This window comes from Calidris pugnax, unplaced genomic scaffold (assembly GCF_001431845.1).
Source record: "Calidris pugnax isolate Ruff unplaced genomic scaffold, ASM143184v1 scaffold247, whole genome shotgun sequence".
Taxonomy (NCBI): Eukaryota; Metazoa; Chordata; class Aves; order Charadriiformes; family Scolopacidae; genus Calidris; species Calidris pugnax.
In genome coordinates this window covers 864,490-885,170 of record NW_015090980.1, presented here as the reverse complement: position 1 = coordinate 885,170, position 20,681 = coordinate 864,490, and the positions used below count along the sequence as shown (strand labels likewise).

The 20,681-nt window shown below is 49.6% G+C and overlaps 1 protein-coding gene across 1 annotated transcript in view; it reads left to right on the top strand.

Annotated features, from left to right (window-relative positions):
* Positions 1 to 20,681, top strand: part of CACNA2D2 (calcium channel, voltage-dependent, alpha 2/delta subunit 2) — a 205,559-nt gene that overhangs the window by 56,289 nt on the left and 128,589 nt on the right. Inside the window, exon 2 of the mRNA XM_014953481.1 lies at positions 8,849 to 8,965. Within this exon, the coding sequence (XP_014808967.1) occupies positions 8,849 to 8,965 (117 nt within the window). The remainder of the gene's footprint in view (positions 1 to 8,848; positions 8,966 to 20,681) is intronic.

Below are 20,681 nucleotides of genomic sequence, written 5' to 3'. Positions count from 1 at the left end.
CTTGCGTTATTTTTCCCTAACCATCTTCATCATCTTCTCCTGTTTGTGTTATCTACGTGCTCTCTGAAACCATCAGTCCCAGCACAAACCCCCCTCCCTCTCTGGGCTTCCTGCTCCAATCGCCCTCTCCTCCAAACCCTCCCTTGGTGTCCCCTTCCTCCTGACCCCTGTGCTTGTCCTGATGGGTCCAGCATGGTGCTTCAGCAGAGTGTGTGCCTCTCTGCCAGAGAGAACTTTAACCTTTTTCAGTTAAGTGTATGATCCATTTCAAAATTGATTTTAATCCTTGCTTATAGGTAAACCAGTGGGAAATTGAGTTCTGTTGAACTGGTATAAATCAAGCATATATTTCTGGAAGAGCTTCACGTGGAAGGATTTGCACAGCTGTATTGATGCAGCTTTTTGATCTACCCCTTGCTGTGGGACAACATAATTTCTTTCTCTTAGGGACGACATGGTAAACCTGGTACGATCCATAGTGTGAAGGCAATGACTCTGGTAGGAATAGTATAAAGATGAAATGTAGCAGAATTGTGCATCTTTATCTGTGACAGCATCCCTCCCAAGGTATTCCAGGTGCAATTTTAATGATGCTGATCTGAAGTACAACTGTTCTGTATAGACGTGACTTAATCAAACTGGTTAAACTCTTCTGCATGTATCCTGAAGGAAAGCAGTTAAGGTACCTTTTAAAAACACTGTGTTTTCATTACTAAAGCTTTTCTGATGTCCCATAGAACCAAGAGAGCAGCCAGAGCCAAGGATCAGGTTGGAGGTTTTTGTTATGTTTCTGTTTTACTGTGCAAGTGTGTACTTTCAGAGACCATGTGATCTCTGAATGGATTTGGGCATTTTTCTGAGATGCTGTAGCTGTTCTCTCCCTCTCATACATTAGCACAGCAGGCTCTGGTGGGCTTGTGCCCTGACCTGGCAGCAGGTCCCATGCCATCCAAGTGACTGTGAGTGTGCAGAGCAGTGATTGGGCAGAGCTCCCACCCTAGTTGAGACCTTACTTTTTCAGCTATGCAGTGATTTATTTTTACAGCACTTTATCTGAAAGGAGAAGACTTGAGTTTGGAGTTGTGTGGTACTGATATACCTCGCAGAAGATTCACTCTTTGCAGACATCCAGGCAGGTCTGTTGCTCTGAGAGCTCCCTGTACAAGGGTTTGGGCTGCTGAAGACTAAAAGCAGCTTTCCAGGCCAGGAGAGGTTTTCTATAATCCAGGCTAACGATGCATAGCCCTCTATCCCTGTCTAGTTGCTAAATTATGCATAGCAGTCTCAGGTCTGCTTCGGGGCTGGCAAGCCTGAAGTCTCAGCCATAGAGGCTCGTCATCCTGGGTTGAGCAAGCAGAATTCCAGCCGGTGCCAGTGCCACGGAGGATGGGAGATGTGGTTGCTGGTGCTGGACAGGGGCTGCTGGAGCATCTCCACCTCTCCATCCCTGCTGGAATGGGCTGCCTTCCTCTTGTCCCCCATGTCCCCAGTGTCCTAAAAGGTACTGCTGCCTTTTAGCTGGCTCTTTAGTGAAGGAAGGAGACCTTAGTTCTATGGTTTGTTTGCTTGGATTATAGCTGACCATCCCTGAGGAGCAGCTAAACTGCGTGTTTCCCTGTCCTGCTTTTGCAGGAGAGCTGTGAAGAGCTGCTCAGAGGGTGCTTGCTCTTTATGAGGTAGGTGGAAGGAAGGAGCGCAGCAGGGAAATGACACTGCGAGGAGGGATGGAGATGGGGTTAGTAAATGTCAAGCTGTTTGCCTCCTGCCTGCGCTCCAGCACGTCCTCAGGCTGCAGGAGCAGTGGCTCTCGCCAAGGACAAGGCAGAGGTTGCAGAAGGGGCAGGGCAGGCTCTGTGGGACTGGCTGCCCACGCTGCTCCTGAGAGCCCAGGGGAGCAGCCGCATCCTCAGGGCTGGTGGCATCCGTGGTACAGGCTCTGGGTGTTGGCTTGGGGTAGATTAACAAAGCCCTTGCTGGACTGGATGTCCCATCCCTGGAAGTGCTCAAGGCCAGGCTGGATGGAGCTTTGAGCAACCTGCTCTAGTCGAGATGTCCCTGCCCAGGGCAGAGGGGTTGGAACTCGATGATCTTTAAGGTCCCTTCCAACTCTAACCATCCTATGATTCTATGACTGAGGCACTACTGCTCACCTGCAGCCTTTGCCTTCCCCCCTCCTGACTCCTCGACAGGGAAAACCAGGATCTAGCACCGTCCTGGCTGCTGGCTGCTTCACCAGAAGGCTGTCCCCATGCCCTCTGCTGGTCCCCATCCCCCTGGTCCCTGCGGTGGTGTGTGATCTGCTCTGTACGACCTGGTACAGGCAGCACCAATTGTCCTGGCGGGCTGTCAGCGAGGCTGCTATCACTCTTATCACTGCCTGCTTGATTATCCCTGACGCCGCGCCGAGGCTGACATCCTCCTAATGTAATATAGACACCACGATGATTACCATCATTGCAAGAACTATAAGCACCAGACGATGAAATTTAACAACAGTAGGTGCAGCAGGGACGAGGGGCGAGATGGGAATCGTGCTGTCTCTGCTCTCTGCCTGTGGCCCTGAGCAGTCTCCATCTTCCAGCAGGATCTCTGGGGCTTTGCACTCCTTTTCCTCCCTGTTACCCAGCCACAGTGCCCCTTGCTCAGCCTTGGACCATCTCACAATGCTCTTGCCGGTCATTTGTGGTGCGGGCAATTCTTCTCTAGGCTCCTTCTTCATCAGAGGGGTCTGCTCCGTGTGCCCAAGGCTACAAGCAAGTCTGCTCAAGGGTTCTCCCTGTTCCTCCTCAGTGATACCCTGAGCCATGGGAAACTGGCAGGAACCCACTGTAGGTGAGATGAGACTCAAAACGGGCCAGACCACTGCTTGTCTGGTGGAGACCAGTGGATCCTGAAGCTCCAGGAGAAAAGCACTAGATGAGTGGCTCCTCTAAGGGAGGAGCCTGCTGCAGTGTCTGCTGCACCAATGGATTCCCTTTGAGTGACCAAGATACGGTCTCTGCAACAAAGCCGATCAGCACGAGTCTGGCTGTGGGAGCCTGAAGTATCCCCCTGAACAGAGACCTTCCCACCCACCCATAATAACGCCAGGTGGGAAAAACCCTTTATTTTCCTGGTGTATGGCCTTTCACTGAATTTCACTGAATTTTTAGAGTTGGAAGGGACCATAGAGATCATCTAGTCCAACTCCTCTGCTGAAGCAGGATTGCCTAGAGCTTGTAACAGCATGTTACTCAGGAGCATCCAGGCGGGTCTTGAAAATCTCCAGAGAAGGGGACTGACCCCACACCCTCCCTGGGCAGCCTGTTCCAGGGCTCTGTCACCCTCACTGTGAAGAAGTTCTTCCTCATACTTGAGTGGAACCTCTTATGTTCCAACTTGTGCCTGTTGCCCCTCGTCCTCTCACTGGGAAGCACTGCAAAGAGTCTGGCTCCCTCCTCCTTCAACCCTCCCTTGAGATACTTGTAGGCGTTGATAAGGTCTCCCCTCAGCCTTCTCTTCTCCAGACTAAAGAGTCCCAGCTCTCTCAGCCTTTCCTCATAGGGGAGATGCTCCAATCCTTGAATCATCTTCGTTGCCCTTTGCTGGACTCTTTCCAGTAGTAGGACATGAGGTGGCACAGTCCCCACCTCTGGGGTGTGAGGGGTTATCTCGGGTGCACGTGGCTGTCGTTCCCAGAGAGGTGAGGTTTGGTCCTTGCCTCCCTCACCGGGAGCAGCCTGAGCCGAGGCGCGATGCTCTGGGAGCAGGGAAGCAGCTCGCTCTGGTGCTGCCTGTAATACTTTGCTTTTTTGCAAACATGCCAGGTTTGCCCCGTGATTAAAGGCTTGTGTTTGGACTGCAGCTGTCCAAACCAGGTGTATTGGATTCATACAGGGGGTGAAACAATAATAATAATTTCTGGAAGATTGCTGTTACCCAGACCAGGCGCCTTTGCAGCAGGAGCTGGAGAGCTGCAGGGTGCAGGGCTCGGTCCAAAGAAAACCCCAGCTGGCTTTGAGCTGTGGGTCCAGTTTGTATCCTGGCCCCGTGGGGCTGAGAGCTGCTGGGGTTGCCAGCTGCCATGTCAGGGTTCAGCTTTTGGGTGGGTGTTGCTGTTGTTTTTAAGCGAGGTGGAGAAGGGATTCTCCCCATGGAGATGCTGCTGGGCAAGCAGAGCAGAGGGCTGCCCCTCCAACAGCTCCGTTTTGGGGAAGGGCTGCTTCTTGGGGGGGTGTGAAATGGAGCTGGGGAGAGAAGGAAGGAGAAGGGGTCTGTTTTGGTACCCCTCCATCCCAGCCCTCCCGTCGGTGTCCTCCCTCTTGTCCTGGGCGAGGAGGCTGGAGACCTTCCCTGCAGGCTTCCCACGGGAAATGGCAAGGCTGGGGCCAGTGGGACAATTTTTACTTTCCAGTGGTGGCCAAAGGCACACGTGCTACTGGTGCTACACGGGGAGCTTGTTATCTTCCTTCACGTTTTATCACCAGATACTTTGACCCACGGGAAGGTGCTGGGTCTTCTTGTGGCTCATCAAGGAGTGATTTCTCTGCTCGTGGGAGTATTTCTGCACCCTTTTCTGTTCCTTCTTGAGCTGCCCAGTTTCGTGGTGCTGGGTGCTCTCATGGGGAACCGGGGAGTGGCAAATGCTTTCTCTGAACCCTGACAGCTCCCTGGATATAGAGGCACAGAGGGAATTCATGGCAGAGATGAGCATCACTTGCTGTGCGTTAGGAACGAGGCAAACAGTGAATTTAGAGAATGGCTGTTCTGAGGCAGTATCAGAGCTGCCTCCTCAGTTATACGGTCGCTGCTGTGAACGTGTTTTGGCAATTGGTTGTTTCCAGCTCTGCTTTTTAGTAAGGCTACTTAGCGCTTCTCTGCTGGTTTAGATCTTCTCCTCAGCTGTTTATAGTTGTGTTATGCTTAGCAGTATTTGGGATTAAATTTTTCATGTTGCAGGTTGTCTTGAGCTGTTTGATTTTTCTCCTCCCCCACCTGCCACTGTATTTTATTTTATTTTATTATTTTATTTTATTTTTAATTCAACTTGGTACTTTCTGTTGTTTTGCCTGTGTTAGTATTTCCCCCTGCTCTTGCCGCTTACTAGTTCACTCTCAGAAGCCACCGTTGGACTCTTCTTTCCACTGCCCTGCCTGGATTTTCTGGCTCCTTCAGCCCTTCCCAGACTTTTTATTGAGCCTTGCAGTTCATAATTTGGTCCTGATCCCCATCCCCTGAATACAGCACTTTCCTCTTCTGTGCTGCCTGAGGGCTGGCACCTCCATAGGTGATCTGGGGGGTCTCTGTAGCCCCTCTCCTGTCCAGTAACTTCAAGTTTACTGACCACCTTGTGCAGGGCTAATGCCAAGGACATTGCTACTTGTTTCAGCATGGCTGGGGCATTGCAGGATTGGGCTTTGCTGCCGTGTTCTTGCATTGCCACCCGCTCACCCTGCCTGTCCGGGGGCGGGGGGGGCATGCAGGCTGTGAGGGGATGGGGCATGTTCACAAAGGGGTTGCAAAGTAAAACCCAGTCTACCAAGAGCATGGAACGTACACCCCACGTCTCCCCGAGGGTGCTGGTACGGCTGGGCATGAGGGTACTTACATGGAACCAGAAGCAGCAGTTTCTTGACCCCCAAGTCACTGCTGTTCCAGATTTCAAACCCAGGTCCGTATCGCAGGAGAATTTCAGAGAGAATGGCTTTCTAATCTGGACCAAAAAAAAAGGGCTTTTGCTATTACTGAGAAATGTGTGGGATGTCTTTGGCCAGAAAATTCGTCCTCCAATTCAGCTCAAGGAAAAAACCCAATATGGGAAATGTCACCCTAGATAAGTAAAACCCAGCCAAGTTCTGAACAACCTAAAGCAAAACGCTACAATGGAGAGCTCGGAGCTATCTTAATTGCCTGGAGCACTACCGTTCATTCCCCTGCCTGTCTGGTACGTTCTTGTGCTCGTATGGTCACTGTTAATTCATGCTGGATTGTTCTAATTAACGCCGATGAACTGTTCAGCCAAGAAGACTGCGGAGCTCTGCAGCTGCAGAGAGGGCTGGAGGAACATCTCCTGGTTTCTTTTTCTGTCTTTCCCTCCCTTGTGGACAGGCACCGTTTCTGCCCGTGGCCAATAGGAGCCAATTTTCTGTTTCATAACAGGAAAATACTAATGTCAGGACGCCCTCCTTACCCAAAGCTTTCTCCTTGAAGATTGCTCCTCTTTGCTTTCCTAATTGCTGCTGCTCAGCTGGAGGTAGCGCGCGCTCCTTCCAAACACATTATTTTGTTATGCTGTTACTTACCAAAGGGAAAAAAGAGCATGAGAGAATATTGCTTTGCGTTGAGCATTCCTTGTTTTAACCCTTTCTGTGCAGATGTGGGACGTTTTTCTCTAGCGTGGGATGTTTTGCCATTGGCAATACACACTTTTTGGTCTGAAGCTGAGGGTGTGATGGAGCTGTGATGTGAAGAACACCCAGAAATCATTCCTGCTGGAGTCTGAGGATGCCCCTAAACTGTGTGCTCTTACTAAAGCGTCCTCTTTGGAGTTGCTGTGCTCACATAACTGTCACCTGTAATAAGACAGGAGTTGCCGAATCGGTGTGAAGTGTTGGTGTTTTGGGGACCAAAATGATTTGGGGTCAGGTTGGCTGAAAACTTAATGCTTGGAGTTACCCTTCCTTGAAGACTGGTCTGGAGCCTGCAAAGAGCAAAGCCTTGAGGAGGGTGCTGGAGCCATGCTCCATGTATTTCTGAGGGACTGAGAAGTCGGATGGGGATCACAGATCACAGTTTGGCTCACTGCGTCCCTGCTCTTGGCTCATGGGCTGTGCTCTTGCAGCAGAATTCACAGAAATGCTGTTTTCTTCAGAAATGAGCAGGTCTGAGGATTTTGTGTGCCACCCCACTGATAGAGGCAGGGTGGGTTACCATCCTGGCAGCCAGGGCAGGTTACCTGAATCCCTTGGGGCTCTTTTTAGGGGGGAAAAAGCCAAACAGTTGCCTGGAGTAGAGCTAGGATGGAGTAATGATGTATGTGGACACAAGGCTGCTGGGAGAGGCGTGCTGTCCAGAATTTCCTAGTGGCATGGAGGAAAGGAGCTCGGGCAGAGCAGGGATTGTGGAGAGAGCTGCAGAAAGCAAAGTTGAAGCCTGAAGATTAACCCCATAAGTTTGGAGGAACCGTGCAGAGCCAAAAGAGCAGCCTTTTGTTTAGTCTCTGAGCGTACTCCTGTGGCTTCAACCTCAGAAACCACGTTGTTTAACCACTGAAGGAAAGGGGAGTGGGGGTGTCTCTGCTCAGGCTCTGGAATTCATCTCCAGCTGCCTTTCAGTGACCAGGGTTGCTTTCTGCTCCAGCTCATCAACATCTGGAAAAGAAAAGGGTGGATTAAGTATTTTCCCAACATATCAGGAGGGTCTCATCCTATTCCTGAGCTGTGTAATGTGCTCCTGTCCGGATCCTGGGCACCTGCCTTGCCCATACCTTCATTTTTGCTGGCTCCACCAAGAGAAATAGTTGTGGTGGTGTCAGCCTGGTGGGTGTCTCTAGCCAAGCCTCTCCTTAGTCCTGCCTTCCTGCTGCTGGCACGAGGAGAAATGTGGGGGTTTCTGGGGTACGTGTTTGTTTTATGGAAGCTACTTGTTTACAGTTTGAGTTTGGGTGCTGCTCCAATACCCGGGGCAGATCAGGGCAGAGGCAGGGAGATGTTTCATGAGAAGTGGTTTCTGCCCCACCTGGTCTCTTCCTTTGTTGCAATGGTCGGATCTGCAACAAACCAGCAGTTACAGGTGGCAGAGTATTTCACCTCTAATGAAGCTCCAGCGAAGAGGGTTTTTAGTCCCATGGGAAGCGATGATTCAGCTCCCAAGGATCATGCAAGCTTGAGTAAGTGCCAGATGTGCTTAACATGAAAATCACAGTTAAACATGGAGTCATCTACCTCCTTGGGGAGGTCCAGCTCTCCTTGGAGAGTTTTCTGCTGCCAGATGTCTTCAAGTCTGGAACTGCAGGTATTTGCAAGTAGCCCCAGGATTCAGAGAGAAGCAGAATCTTGTTTGCTGTGTGGTTTTCTCCATGTATCTTAGTTAAGAATAGATAAGGCATGAGGATACTTATTTCCCCCACCCCCCTTATCTCAGATGATTGTAAAAAGGTCTTCTCTTTTACCCTGTGTTGGTTGCACCTGAGTTTGCAGATGGGCCAAGTTAACCTGAACAGGAGGATCTCTTCCTCCAGAAGAGGATCTGAGGGGTTGAGGTTTGCCAGGTCTTGTGGTGGGTCTGAGCCCTTCTTGTTGGGGCAGTGCTGATGCCAACAGCACGTCCTTTGGGGCTGGCGTTGTCCTCTGAAGTTGTGCAATGTGGCTTGGATGGGCAGGCCCACGGGTCACAGCTGCACGCGTTGGGTGCAAACATTCAAATCCAGGTTGGTCTTCCATTTGCAAAACCCAGCAAGTGGCCTTGGCAAGGGGGCATGTGAGTGGTCGGTGGGCTTTTAGGAGTGTGTTTGGGTGAGGAAGAGCACAGGAGGGAGCGTGGTGGCTCTCCCTGTGCTGCTGGTTTGGCTTCACAGCAGTGGGGGTGTGGGCAGCTCAGCTTTTGGGCGAGGGGGGATTCTCATAGCCTGCAAGCATGAAGGCAGGAGCTGTAAAGCCAATGGTGTGGGCAGCAGGTCGAATGCATTTTATTTTTTTTTCCTGGTTGCAAAGCCTTTCTTCCCTTGTTCCCCTCGTTTCAAGAGCTGATATTGTTGTCTAATCCACATGGCTAAAATTCTTCTGTGTTAGAGGATCAGCTTTTCAGTGGGAAGTCTGCTGTATTTCTCTCTAATATTGACTGTCTTTCTTTCTCTTGTTTCCCTTCTTAGATCTACAATGAGAACAGAAACCTGTTTGAAGTCAAAGAGAACGTGCCCAGGAAATTGGTGGAGAAGGTCGCAGGGGACATCGAGAGCCTCTTGGCCAAGAAAGTCCGGGCTTTAAAGGTAAGGTGAGGGGCCCGTGTGCTGATCCTTTGTCTGATGTGTTCAGTTTAAAGAAGAGGGTTGGTGCTGGTATATCATCATGAGCTCAGCTTCAAAGTAATTTCTATGGTTGTGCAGCCTTTTCTGGGAACTGCATCATACATACGGAGTATGTGTGGGGTGTGAGGCAAGGACGTATCATGTGAGGATCTACTATGGGTATCTTCCTGCTTTTTTACCTTCTCCCACCGTCTTTGTGAACACCTGAAGATGCTGCCACAAGAACACAAGCGACAGCAAAAGCCTGGCAGCAAATTTGACCCAGTCATTTAACTGGGGGTGTGGTGAGCTGGGAGCGAAGATGCTGTGGTGTCCCTGCTATAGCTCATGGAAGTGGTTTCAGACAAGTTTCAGACTAGTAGGGTTTTTTTCCTGTTTAGGAGAGGATGCACTGAAATTTTTGTGCTGGTGCCTGGCACTTGAATCCTGTGACTGACTGCGTGTGTGAGATGCCCTCGTGGGTGCCGGCGTATATTTCCAATCTATCGTCCCATTTTGTAGCACTCCTTTTAAAATGAATTCATTTTATCTGTGGCAGAGCAAGGTAACCAGCTCATGGTTACAAGCTGGCAGTGGGGCCATGCTCTGCTGCTGGGGCAGAGACAAGTAATTGTCTTCCTGGAGAGATGGAGATGCTCTCTCTGCTGTAGAGGGGTATGGGAGCCATGTAAGGGTTTCCCTTCAATAGCTGTAGTGTCCTCTCCGTGACTGCGGTGAGCAGGATGAAGCTGTGCGATGGACATCTGGCATATCTTGCAGCTTGATTAACTAGAAGTGCTTTTGTGGGGCCAGAGATGGGGAGAAGGCTCGGAGCAGGTAGCATAGCTCTGGTGTCTGCCTAGGGACTGTAGACAAAAAGACTTGGTCATCCTTCATCCTGAGCAACAGAGGAGAAAGTACCATGGTGAGGGAAAAGGTGTTGCAATAACTGAGGTGTACCTAAGGCGGTGAGAGCTTCGTAATGACCTGTCTCTGTAGTACTAATAACCTTCTTCTTCCAGTTTGACTTTGTTTTGTTGGGTTTTGGGGCAGGACTGGTTGGTGCATTGTTAAGGGCTCACCTGATGCTGGACCCAATGTAGAGGTGTGATTCTGGCAGCCCTGGTTAGATAAGGAGCACCTGGTGTTGTTTTATTGTAGTGCAATCAATGATCCATTGACCTGAATTAGTCCTTTCAAGAGGACTCCTTCAGAGCCCGGTCGCAGGATGGAGCAGTCTCTTATATCCAGTTTGCATGTAAATTCTTGGCATCTTGGGTTGGTGGTACTGACAACAAAATCTGGAAGTTGATGGGAGAAGGAGAAATAGGATCTTCTGAATTTCTTCCATGTTGTGCTAAGCTCTTTCAAAGAAGTGGGGCCCCCACAGCTTTTTCCACTCTCCAGCCTGTGTTTTCTTCTGTCTCAACTTTCCCTTTAGTTGAATCATCTCTCCTGGAGTCGTTTCTTCCCCTTCTCTCATGACTCACGAGAGTGATGATGACTTCTTGAAATGTATTTTTCAGCATCTGAGTCAGGTGGGAATCCATGTATCACTGAGGGCAGGTGAGGAGAGAGAAACGGATCCTCTCCTTGAGGTATGAATTGCCACGTCACTCTTGTACTCACTCTGCTGAAAAGATGCCTCTCTGTTTTCTTTGCTCCGGAAGGGAGAAGGGATATTTTCTGTGTTTTGGTGAGGCTTTGTAGGGAGATGCTAGCTAGCCTTTGGGCATGCATGATGGACCTACATGCTTCAAGAGTACCATTCTGATTAGGTGGTGATTCAGTCCAGCCATCAAAGAGCCTGTTTTCCTCTGTTTCTAAGTGAAAATATTAATGTGTTTCTATTAAACTGCATGCAGAGCACTTACCAATAATACATAGTTTCTTAACTTGTGTGTTGCATTTCTAAGAAGCAGAAATCAAGCACAGGGAAGCCAAGCTCGGCTGTCTGGTGGCCCTGGCAGCCGTGGTGCAGCTCTGTGGCACAGGTCTGGCACTAGTGGGACACTCTGATTTCACACGTGCTTTTCAGAGGAGTGCCAGAGCCTGGGGTGTGTAGTAAAGGGGGTAATTGCTTCCTAAAATAGCAGTCATCTACAAGGGGCTGGTTATTTGGATGCTGTCCCTCCCTTTTCATTCCAGACCATCATATCTGCTGACAGTCTCATTGTGGGACAGAAAAATTCCTAGGAAGATCTTTTTGCAGTCCCCACCTGTTCCAGCTGGCACTAGAGAAGAGCATCTACGGCTGGAACCAGGGGGACTTTCACCCTGTGTCCCATGCAGGAACTTCTTTTTGACATGGAATTTTATCACCATTACCTACCCTTTTTCCCCAGCATCCTCCAATCTCCTTTCTCCTTGATGATTTCATGGCTTCAGGTCTGCCCTCACAGACCTGTAGTTCCAGCTGCCTTTTATTCCCAAGCTTTAGCAGGAGGGGAGGTAGAAGAGATGGTCTTAATTACCAAAATTACAGCTACCGTCCTTTGAAATGGAAGTAAAAGATATTGCTAAGGTGGAGTAACTCCTGAAGGAGATGGCATTAAATTTATGCAGCATATTACATTGTGGGGAAGTTCCAGGGACTCGCTGCAGGTGAGGTGTAAGGAAACGGTAGGTGTGTTCTCAACTGGGTAGAAGTTTAAGGGCTGCTCTCGTCCATGCTCATGAGCTTGCCCTTGTTAGGGCTAAGACAGACATCTTCCTTCAGGTGTGGAAAGGAGCGAGGTGGTGGCAGGTTGCCAAATGACTACAAATCCCTGTTGTGTTTTCCTTGTGCTGGGAATCACAACTGGCTGGCTCCTGGATCAACATCATCTGAGACTAGAATTCAACAGGTTGGTTGTTTGCCAAATAGATTCTTTTGCCACTTTTTTTTCATTTTACTTAAATTTCCTATCTCTTCTTCAATCTCTCAGTGCGATTGGACCCCTCCTTGCCTTTCTATGTGCCCAGAGATGGGTATCTACAGGCTTGGGAGTCAGTGAGCTTGTTCAGGAGATCAGCTGTTGGATTTTGCTGCTGGTTGAACACTGAGCAAGCCAGGGCAAAGCCATCACTGGGGATGGGCATGGGGTGGCTGCCAGCTCTGGATTCCCGAACCCAAGGAGCATTTTTCTCTCTTCCCTTTTCTTTTTTTCTCTCAGTGTAGGCTGTTGAGGAGAGCCAGGCTCCTGACAGCAGTGACAAAACCTTCCTTTCCTCTAAAGCCTCCATGGCTGTGTTTGGTGAGGTGGGTGAAGGTGAGCCCGTCCTCTCTAGAAAGGAAAGGAAGCAGCAAAGATAAGAGGCACTGGAAAGAGCCTCCCTTGCTGTCAAATCCAGCCCCTTGCCTTCTCCATGTGCCCAGAACACAAAGGCATCTCTTCCCTTCCCTGTGCTGTTTGCCTTTCCCACTTCACGCTCTGCCTCCAGACCCGGGCTGCTCCTTCCTGCCATGCCGTGTCCCTAGATGCCCCAGCTCTACCCACTGCTTGTGGCCACCAAGGAGATGTTGGCAGCCCAGCCCTGCTTCCTCACCTGTGCTGGCAACACCAAACGGTGTGGATCAAAGCGAGAGGGCAGCGAGGGGGCTGCTGAGGTGATGAAAGGCTTCAGAAAGCGTCGGTACAAGCGGCTGAGGGGTTGCTGCATCATTTCTGCTGTGCAAGCCCAATGCCTCAGGAAATTCTTCTATTGCCACAAAAGCATCTCTGCAGTAAAAAGGCGGTGGGGGAACAGAAGAGGAGGTCATTGCTTGTGGTGAAGGATCTAGGAGGGTTTCCCCCTGCCTCCTTCAGGTCTATGGACACCCCAGATCTGTTTCTTTTATAATACTAGGTGAAGTGCATGAACGATGCCTCCGAGTCTATCCTTTCCTAAAGCTCCACAGACTGGGGGAGAAGGGAGCGAGTTGTGATTTGATGGAGGAGGAGGGTGAGAGATGGAAATTTTAGATCCTAGGGTATGTTTTAGGCTTGTTTCTACATTTTATACAGTTCTTGCGAAGGCTGCTTTTTGCGTGCTGACTGCTTCCTCCTTCACATATTTAACCACAGACAATTTGCTTTGCCTCCTGCGAGCGGCACATCCCACAGCTTACTGAGTGGGTTATGCCCTGAAGGGAGCTATTCATACACCATGACCGACCTAAGGACTGATGTCTGTGCTGGTGGTCTTCCCCCATCTCTGAAAAGAGACCTCCCTATCCATAAAACATGGTACGAATGTCTGGTACATGGGATTCCGGTGCCATGGCTGGGCTGGTATTTTTTCCAAAGAGCTGTTTTAGTTTTGCATATTGTAATCACCAGCCAAGTTAAGGTGAAGTTGGTTATATTTCTGCTGGAGCTCAGCTGTGTGCAGTGTTGAATACAATGCATTGAGCAGAGGTGCAGGAAAGTGGCATTTCATGTCTCAGAGAATTTATAGTGTGTGTGTTTCATATACTTCAGTGCACCTTGCGTGACTGGCAATGAGAGAACGAACAGCACTTACTACTAGTTAAGAGAGAAGCTCGTGGGGTTTTTCTGTTGTTGTGGAATTTAACTGCGTATTTTTGTTGCTATGTATTTAGCTCTAGTGTGTGATGAACATTTGGGGGAAAGGAGAGGTTTGGTAGGAGGGTTCAATGCTCCTGTTCCTTCAGCCAAGGTGTAGGAGTTCACAATGTATTTCACTGAAGACTTTGAGATCTTTCTGTAACAAGAGCAGGAAAACCTACACTTGGCATTAGACGTTTTCTTTTGGCAGAGAAAGGAATACAAAGGACAAGACTCTGGGGATTTTCTGTGTTTTTAAAGCATACTGCAGGGACGTCTGGCTGGGTTTCTTGTGAGTACGAAGCCTGGATGAACATGGCTCTAGGAGTTTGGGGCATTCCCATCTTCTGTGGCCTCGGATTCTAGGGGAAGGTGGCTGAAAGAGCTGGGATATGGTGCATAGTGAAGAGGGTTTATCTGGAGATGAGTAAGGCTTGGGTTTTCTTACTGCCTTAAGCAAATTTCTCAGTTTTGTTTCTGATTTCCACCCCCCCACACCCTCAGTTTGGGGTTTTCCCACTTATTGGTATTTTTTCCTTGCATATTCCTTCTGATGCGACAGTGCAGTTAGTACCTGGCCATGCTTTAGGATCCTCTGACAGAGTGTGGGGTGGGAGTTTGGTGTGTTACCATGAAGTACTTCCCAAGCTGGCTTCTCGGGGGCGAGAGCTGGTCAGCGGGGGCATGGTGGGAGGTAGGAGCTGAGGCCGGTTGTGCTTTTAGTCCTGGTTGAATGCTCAGTGCATTACTGTTCAGCTGGGACAAGTTCCAAGCTCCATTTACGTCTGGCACAAGCATATATCAAGAGTGCAGAGGGGATTTAATTGGACAGGTTTATCCCTTTAACAATTCTGATAGCCCTGAGATTTCCCTTGCAGGTATGTGGTGAACGGAGTCTTTATCAGCTCTTCTGCTCCCTGATAGGGACAATAAAACGTTTCACTTGTCTAAAAAGCTGCAAAAATTGGCATGCAGCAAAGAATCTCTCAGCCCAGTTCAGAGCATCTCCCCGCTCCCTCTTCTCTCGGTGGCAGAGATGCTGACCTCTGTCGTGGAGTGGGCTGGTAGGAGATCAGCAGTGTGGCCACAGAGGCTTGCTTTCTTCCCTCCTTTGCTACTTGGAGGTGTTGCTGTCTTCTGGTCTTGGTGGCATGTGGTCTTCAGGGCAGGCAGCAAAGGGGGTCAACATTCAGCAGCCCTGGGGTCGTACTGGATTTCTCCTCCACTGCTGGTGGTGCAAGGTCCCATTGCCACCTCGCTGCCCTGCTGGGCTTTCTGAAGCTAGTTCTTTGAGGTGCTCATTGGCCAAGTCATTGGTGTGTTTAACTGGAGGGGCCCCAGGCCAGGAGAGAGAGACCCTTCTGAGCTGGAGAGCATCAGGGGTTTGGGTTGGTTGGCAGCATGCGGTGCTGCTCACGCAGCCCTGCTGGGTTTATCCACTGCAATGCCCTGGATTTTACCTGGTGGAGGACTTCTGGGGATGCCAGAAGGCCACCAGGGGTCACATCCTGGCCCGCTGGGTCCCAGACGAGTGCCCAGGCTAAGGGACATGTTACCCATCTCACCTAGGCGATAAAATGGGGGAGGAAGGAGGGAATGTTCTATGTTCAGGTGAGCTCAGATGCAGGCTGTGGTTTTGGTGGGATGAATGGGACTTCGTTGCCCCGTGCACGGGCAGCCATGGGCAGGAGCTCTTGCATTCCTGGAGGGAGGACCACAACCAACATCAGCCTTGCGTGTGCTGAAGTGTAAAACATTTAGAGGTATGGTCTTTGTGGTTTGTTAATTTATAATGACAAATCCATCCCTCTTCCCGCTTCTTTGCTAGTTGCTGGTTGGTGGCTTTTGTTTTTAATTCTATTTTTAATTCGCTCCTAATCAAATCCCGACTGACTGTCCCCGTGTATTTATTTTTTTTTATTTACTCATTTGTGTGTGTGTGCATGTGTCTTCTCCTGCCTCACAATTGTTCTTGTGCTGGACCTGCTCCAGTAATCCAATTTGAATCCAATCTCCCAGGTCTGGAATTCTAATTTACAGATTGCGGAGGGGAGCCCAACAATGCCCGCGCACCAGGATGGGGGTTTATTGTCTAATCTAATCAGGGGCAATCAGATGTTTGTAACAAGTCTATCAAAACTGTATTGGGCCGGTTTGCTGAGCGATGTAACCGGCTTTCTTAATAGTGCTAACGCGATTTAGGGCTTCCTGCACTTTCATGCAGATTATGTTGAACGTTTCCCTTTCTTTCTCCCATGGACGCTTGGCAGCAGCCCAGCCTGATGGGCTTTACAACTTGGTAAGCAGCTTGGGGCACTCTGCGGCTGGGGATGTTCTTGAAGGCGAGGAGGCTCCTGCTGCTGCCTCCCGGGGCACTGCTGGAGGTTGGAGGGCTCCTGAGACAATCCCCTTTGGGGCCATCCCTGCAAGGTACGGACTCAATACCTCAAATGCATCTGGAGTCACAAGAGGTGGTCCTGACCTTTTCAAATGGTCAGTAAGTCTCCATGCAAGGTACGGACTCAATACCTCAAATGCATCTGGAGTCACAAGAGGTGCTCCTGACCTTTTCAAATGGTCAGTAAGACTACCCAATCTAGTCACCCTGTGCCTGTGCTGTCAGCCTTCAGGCACCATGGTCTTGTCTGGCCGTTGGCAAAGAACAAATGAGGAAACCTTTGCCCAACGGCAGATTAAGGCTGCTGTTTCTGGGTATTTGCTTTAAGAAGTTTGGATGGTTGCAGTTCAGAGAAGTGACCTCTTTCGGGGTTTTGTGGGTTTTTTTTTTTGGGATGCCCTTCCAGGGCCTGGAGCAAGAGAGGAGACAAAACCAGTTCTGCAAGTGAGCTGATGGTGTCTCTTAGTATAGCTCTCCAACCCAGAGTGGAGTTTTCTTTCTTTTCCTGTGCAAATAAATAGCTTTCTGACGTTCCCCTTCACAAAAATCAAAATACCCCTCTGGTCCCTTACCCTGGCAGCTGGCTGTCTCCCAGGGGGTGAACTGATCCTGGCCCTCACGCTCCAGGTCTGTACCACTTAGCTCTCTCTGTACCTGATGCCTTTGCCCAGGGATGGGTTTTAGGCTTATGGATTGCTCCCTGCCCCAAAGCATCTTCCCTTTGGCAGGAGCTGCGTGCTGTTCTCATCCCTGAGGCAGGCACATGGAGGGGAGCTGCAGGGTGCTGCCAGTCCCTGCATTGCATCTGGGGCTGAGGTTCACGGTCTCGGGTCACGCAGCAGTGCTGGGAGCTGTAGCTGGGCTTTTAGCCTGAGCAAAGCTTGCCCTTGTGCCTGCTCTCCCAGCGCTGCTGGGCTGGTTTGCACGCACAGGGAGGGAGACCGTGAACTCCCTGTAATGGGAACTAACCTTTCTTCCAGGGTTTAATCGCCGTGCGCGACTTGTCTTTCTGTGCTCTGCACCCTGCGGTGTGAGGAACCCAGAGACCTCTGAGACTAAGCATAGGGAAGGATGAAATACTCCTTAAAGGGTGTTTTACTTCCCTTCCTAAAGCTGTGTAGTGTATTTGACAGCAGTTTGTATTGTTGTTTTTCAGTTTTTTCCTGGTTTCTCTAGCGCAGGAGCAGCGCTTTTAGCAAGAGGTGGAGGTAACTAAAGCCATTAGTGTTGTCAAGGGATTTGCAGCAGTTGTAGTTCTTGGCTGTCTCCAAGCTCAGATCCATCAGCTTGGTCCTTACCCTCTCGAGCTCCCAAGGCCTGGCGGGGCTGCCGTATTCCATGCACTAAGGGGAGGCATTTGGAGATGGCTGAAAGGATAAAAGAAGATGAGTAAGACTTACTGTCTATCTATCTAGATAGAGATATAAAAATGGTGAGTAATGCAGTAGAGGAGGGGGTCTCCGAGGGAATTGGTGTTAGGGAAGAGAATTGCCATTTAATTCTTTATAAAACAACCTTTAAACATGGTTGGGAAGAAATGTTTGCGGTGATAGCAAAATAAAAGAAACCATGTCACTGAACAAGGGATTTATTTGAATTTCCTTGGTTAGTTTTGGCGTGAGAAAATGCATTTCCATGGCAGTTTGGTAGCGAGAGTCGCTTCTGCACCCTGTGCTATGGCTTCATAGTCTGTGTACGGTGGGAGAGGGCGAGGGGAAGATCTCTGTTCCTGGGGGGTTGCCTGTAGTTTTGCAGGGAATGTCTACCTCTGCACTTAGGGATCTGCTTTCAGTCCGTGGGAGTTTAGCCCCTGCCCTCTGTGATACTATACATCCTCGAAGAGCTCTCTGAAGCCCGAGATCTTGGGCAGAAAATGCTCCCACCAATCTATTCTCTTGTTTCGTGTTTTTTCCTCTGAATGTTTGAAATGCATCATCTGGGATGGAATGCTCTTACATTGAATGGGAATAATTGACCTGAGAAGAAAAACTAAATCATTTTGAATTCAATTCAGGTAGAATGAGGATTATTTTTTTTTAAGGGTTTCATCCCCTAGTTGAACTAAAAATCAATTATTTGTATAGCTGTGTTTATGGAGAAGTAGTGAAGTTAAAGACTCTAATGATTGAGGGGGTGGAGGCTTGGTCCTGCAGGTTAATGGACTTGCATGAAGCTTTTTTGTCTCAAAAAGCTCTCTTCAAAACCCGCCCTCTTTTCCTAAAGAAAGTGGATTTGCCAAGTCTAATTTCTGCAGCCCACGAAACGCACTTCAGCTTTGGCACAGTTGGGCTCGGTAGGTCCCTGCACGGGAATAGCAGGGGTAGCTGCAGGTGAAGAGCAGGAGGCTGGGGTGAAGATGGCTTGCATAATAAGCATTTGGCTTGGCTCGGGGCGAGTGGTGCTGTGCTGTTATGCCCAAACTGGCACGCAGGACTGTGCTGTTTTGTAGTTTGGTGTCTAACAGGGACCCTGCTTTCTCTTCTGCATAGCTTTGCTGTGCATCCTCTGCAGCCTGAAACCCACCACCATCCAGCCCTACCCCATAGCAAGGAGCTATTATATATTCCTGGGGCAGCTGATGTCCATTAAACGTTTGAGTGACACTACAACAATGTGTAAAATATCGGTGATAAGGATCTAGCAAATCTTAATAAAAAAAAAAAAAGACAAGAATGTAAGTTGCGCATACAATTGTGATAAAGAGCCAGAGATAACATTAAAGAGATTGTATCAATTTAACGCGAGTTTAGTGCCAAAGCCTGTGATCTGCTCTTTAAAGAGGAGTTGTTGGGAGCTGGTATTTCAGCAGACGATGCTTGAGTTGTCCCAGTCCTCTGGACTGGCCATCCCTGCAGCCAGCGTGCTGCATGGAAGCCGTTGCTTGCAGGGGATTAATGGAAACCTTTCCCGCCACTATAATAAAAATAACATTCCTTGGAAAAATAAAGTGCCCCTCTGCCTGCTGGCCCTTGGGTCCTTCCAAATGCAATTAAAAAGCAGCTTAATACAGCCATGTGATGAGAAATCCGTCAGCGTTCACAAGCAGGGTCCGAAGTGAACTCAGGATGAAACAGGTGCCAGCAGAATATTTAACCATGTGCCTGCCTGCCTGGTGGTGCTGGCGGAGCGGTGGGCTGAACTGGGACGTGCAGGGCTGGAACTGGGTTAGCTGGGGGAGCTGGCAGCAGGAGCAGCTCCGCGGGCATGGACCTGGGCTGAAAGAGTGTGGGAACTTATCTGCAACCCAGCTCGAGTCTGGTGTGTCTCTGCTTTGCCTGCTCCTGCCAGAGTCCCCTGTTTTCTGGGCTGGTGTTTCTGCTTTACGTCCTTGTTTTCTGTCCCTCCTGTGCTGCTTCTGATAGGCCATGTCCCTGAAAGTGGCTGAGGAGCATAAGGGCCGTTGGAAGTACCCCTGAAGGTCTGATGGAAGTGGCAGCTCCAGTTTTTCTCAGCGTAGGGCTGCCAGCTGTAGGTTGGTATTTGTTTGCAAACATGTCTTCCCAAAACTTTAAACATAATAATGGGAATTAAAACTAATTTTAAATGGTGGGGTGTTTGTTATCTGTAGGCATATCACACAATTTGTAAGGGTTGGAAGGGACCTTCAGAGATCATCTAGTCCAACTCCTTACCAAATCAGTGTCACCCGGAGCAGGCTGGACAGGAACTCATCCAGGAGGGTCTGGAATATCTACAGAGAAGGAAGCTCAAATTGTTTGCAAACATGTCTTCCCAAAACTTTATAATAATGGGAATTAAAACTAATTTTAAATGGTGGGGGGTTTGTTATCTGTAGGCATATCACACAATTTGTAAGGGTTGGAAGGGACCTTCAGAGATCATCTAGTCCAACTCCTTACCAAATCAGTGTCACCCGGAGCAGGCTGGACAGGAACTCATCCAGGAGGGTCTGGAATATCTACAGAGAAGGAAGCTCAAAAATTCTAAAAAATTCCTTTAAGGAAAGCGGGCAATTTCTTGGTAGGTGGGAGTGTTATAAAGGCTGGGACTGAACCACCCGTCCAGAGTGGGATGGTAGCCCAGGGCTCCCACAGATGCTGGCAGTGCTGCCCATCGGTGGCTGGTCACCTGGCTTTGGCAATGCAGAACGAGGGCTCCGCTTTGGCCATCCTGTGTTTGCCTTTGTGTGCTGCTACTGGTACGAGGTGTGAGCTGAAATCCCACCTCAGCAAGGAAAGCGGGCAATTTCTTGGTAGGTGGGGGCGTTATAAAGGCTGGGACTGAACCACCCATCCAGAGTGGGACAGTAGCCCAGGGCCACCACAGATGCTGGCAGTGCTGCCCATTGGTGGCTGGTCACCTGGCTTTGGCAATGCAGAACAAGGGCTCTGCTTTGGCCATCCTGTGTTTGCCTCTGTGTGCTGCTACTGGTACGAGGTGTGAGCTGAAATCCCACCTCAGCTCCACGCAAGGAGCTGCTGTGGAAACAACAACTTCATTGGAGTTGTGCGGGGAGCAGTGGTTCGTGTTGCACGCCAGTAGATGGCACAGCTTTTATATCAGCTAATTATATAGGGAGCAAATGCTGGTCTGTGCCGTTCCTGTTGCTAATCTTAGCCCTGCCTCCCTCTCCACTCGCGCTAATAGAGATGCCTGTAATTGAGGACAGTCGGATAAGATTATGGGAGAAGATGTGGAGCTTTGCAACATTGGGGGGTGGTGGGAAAGCGTGATGGGAGGAGGTAAGCAGCGGCGCTCTTGGGTGAGCGTGGAGGCAGATAAGCAGGCTTCAAGGCGGTGGTAGTTGGGC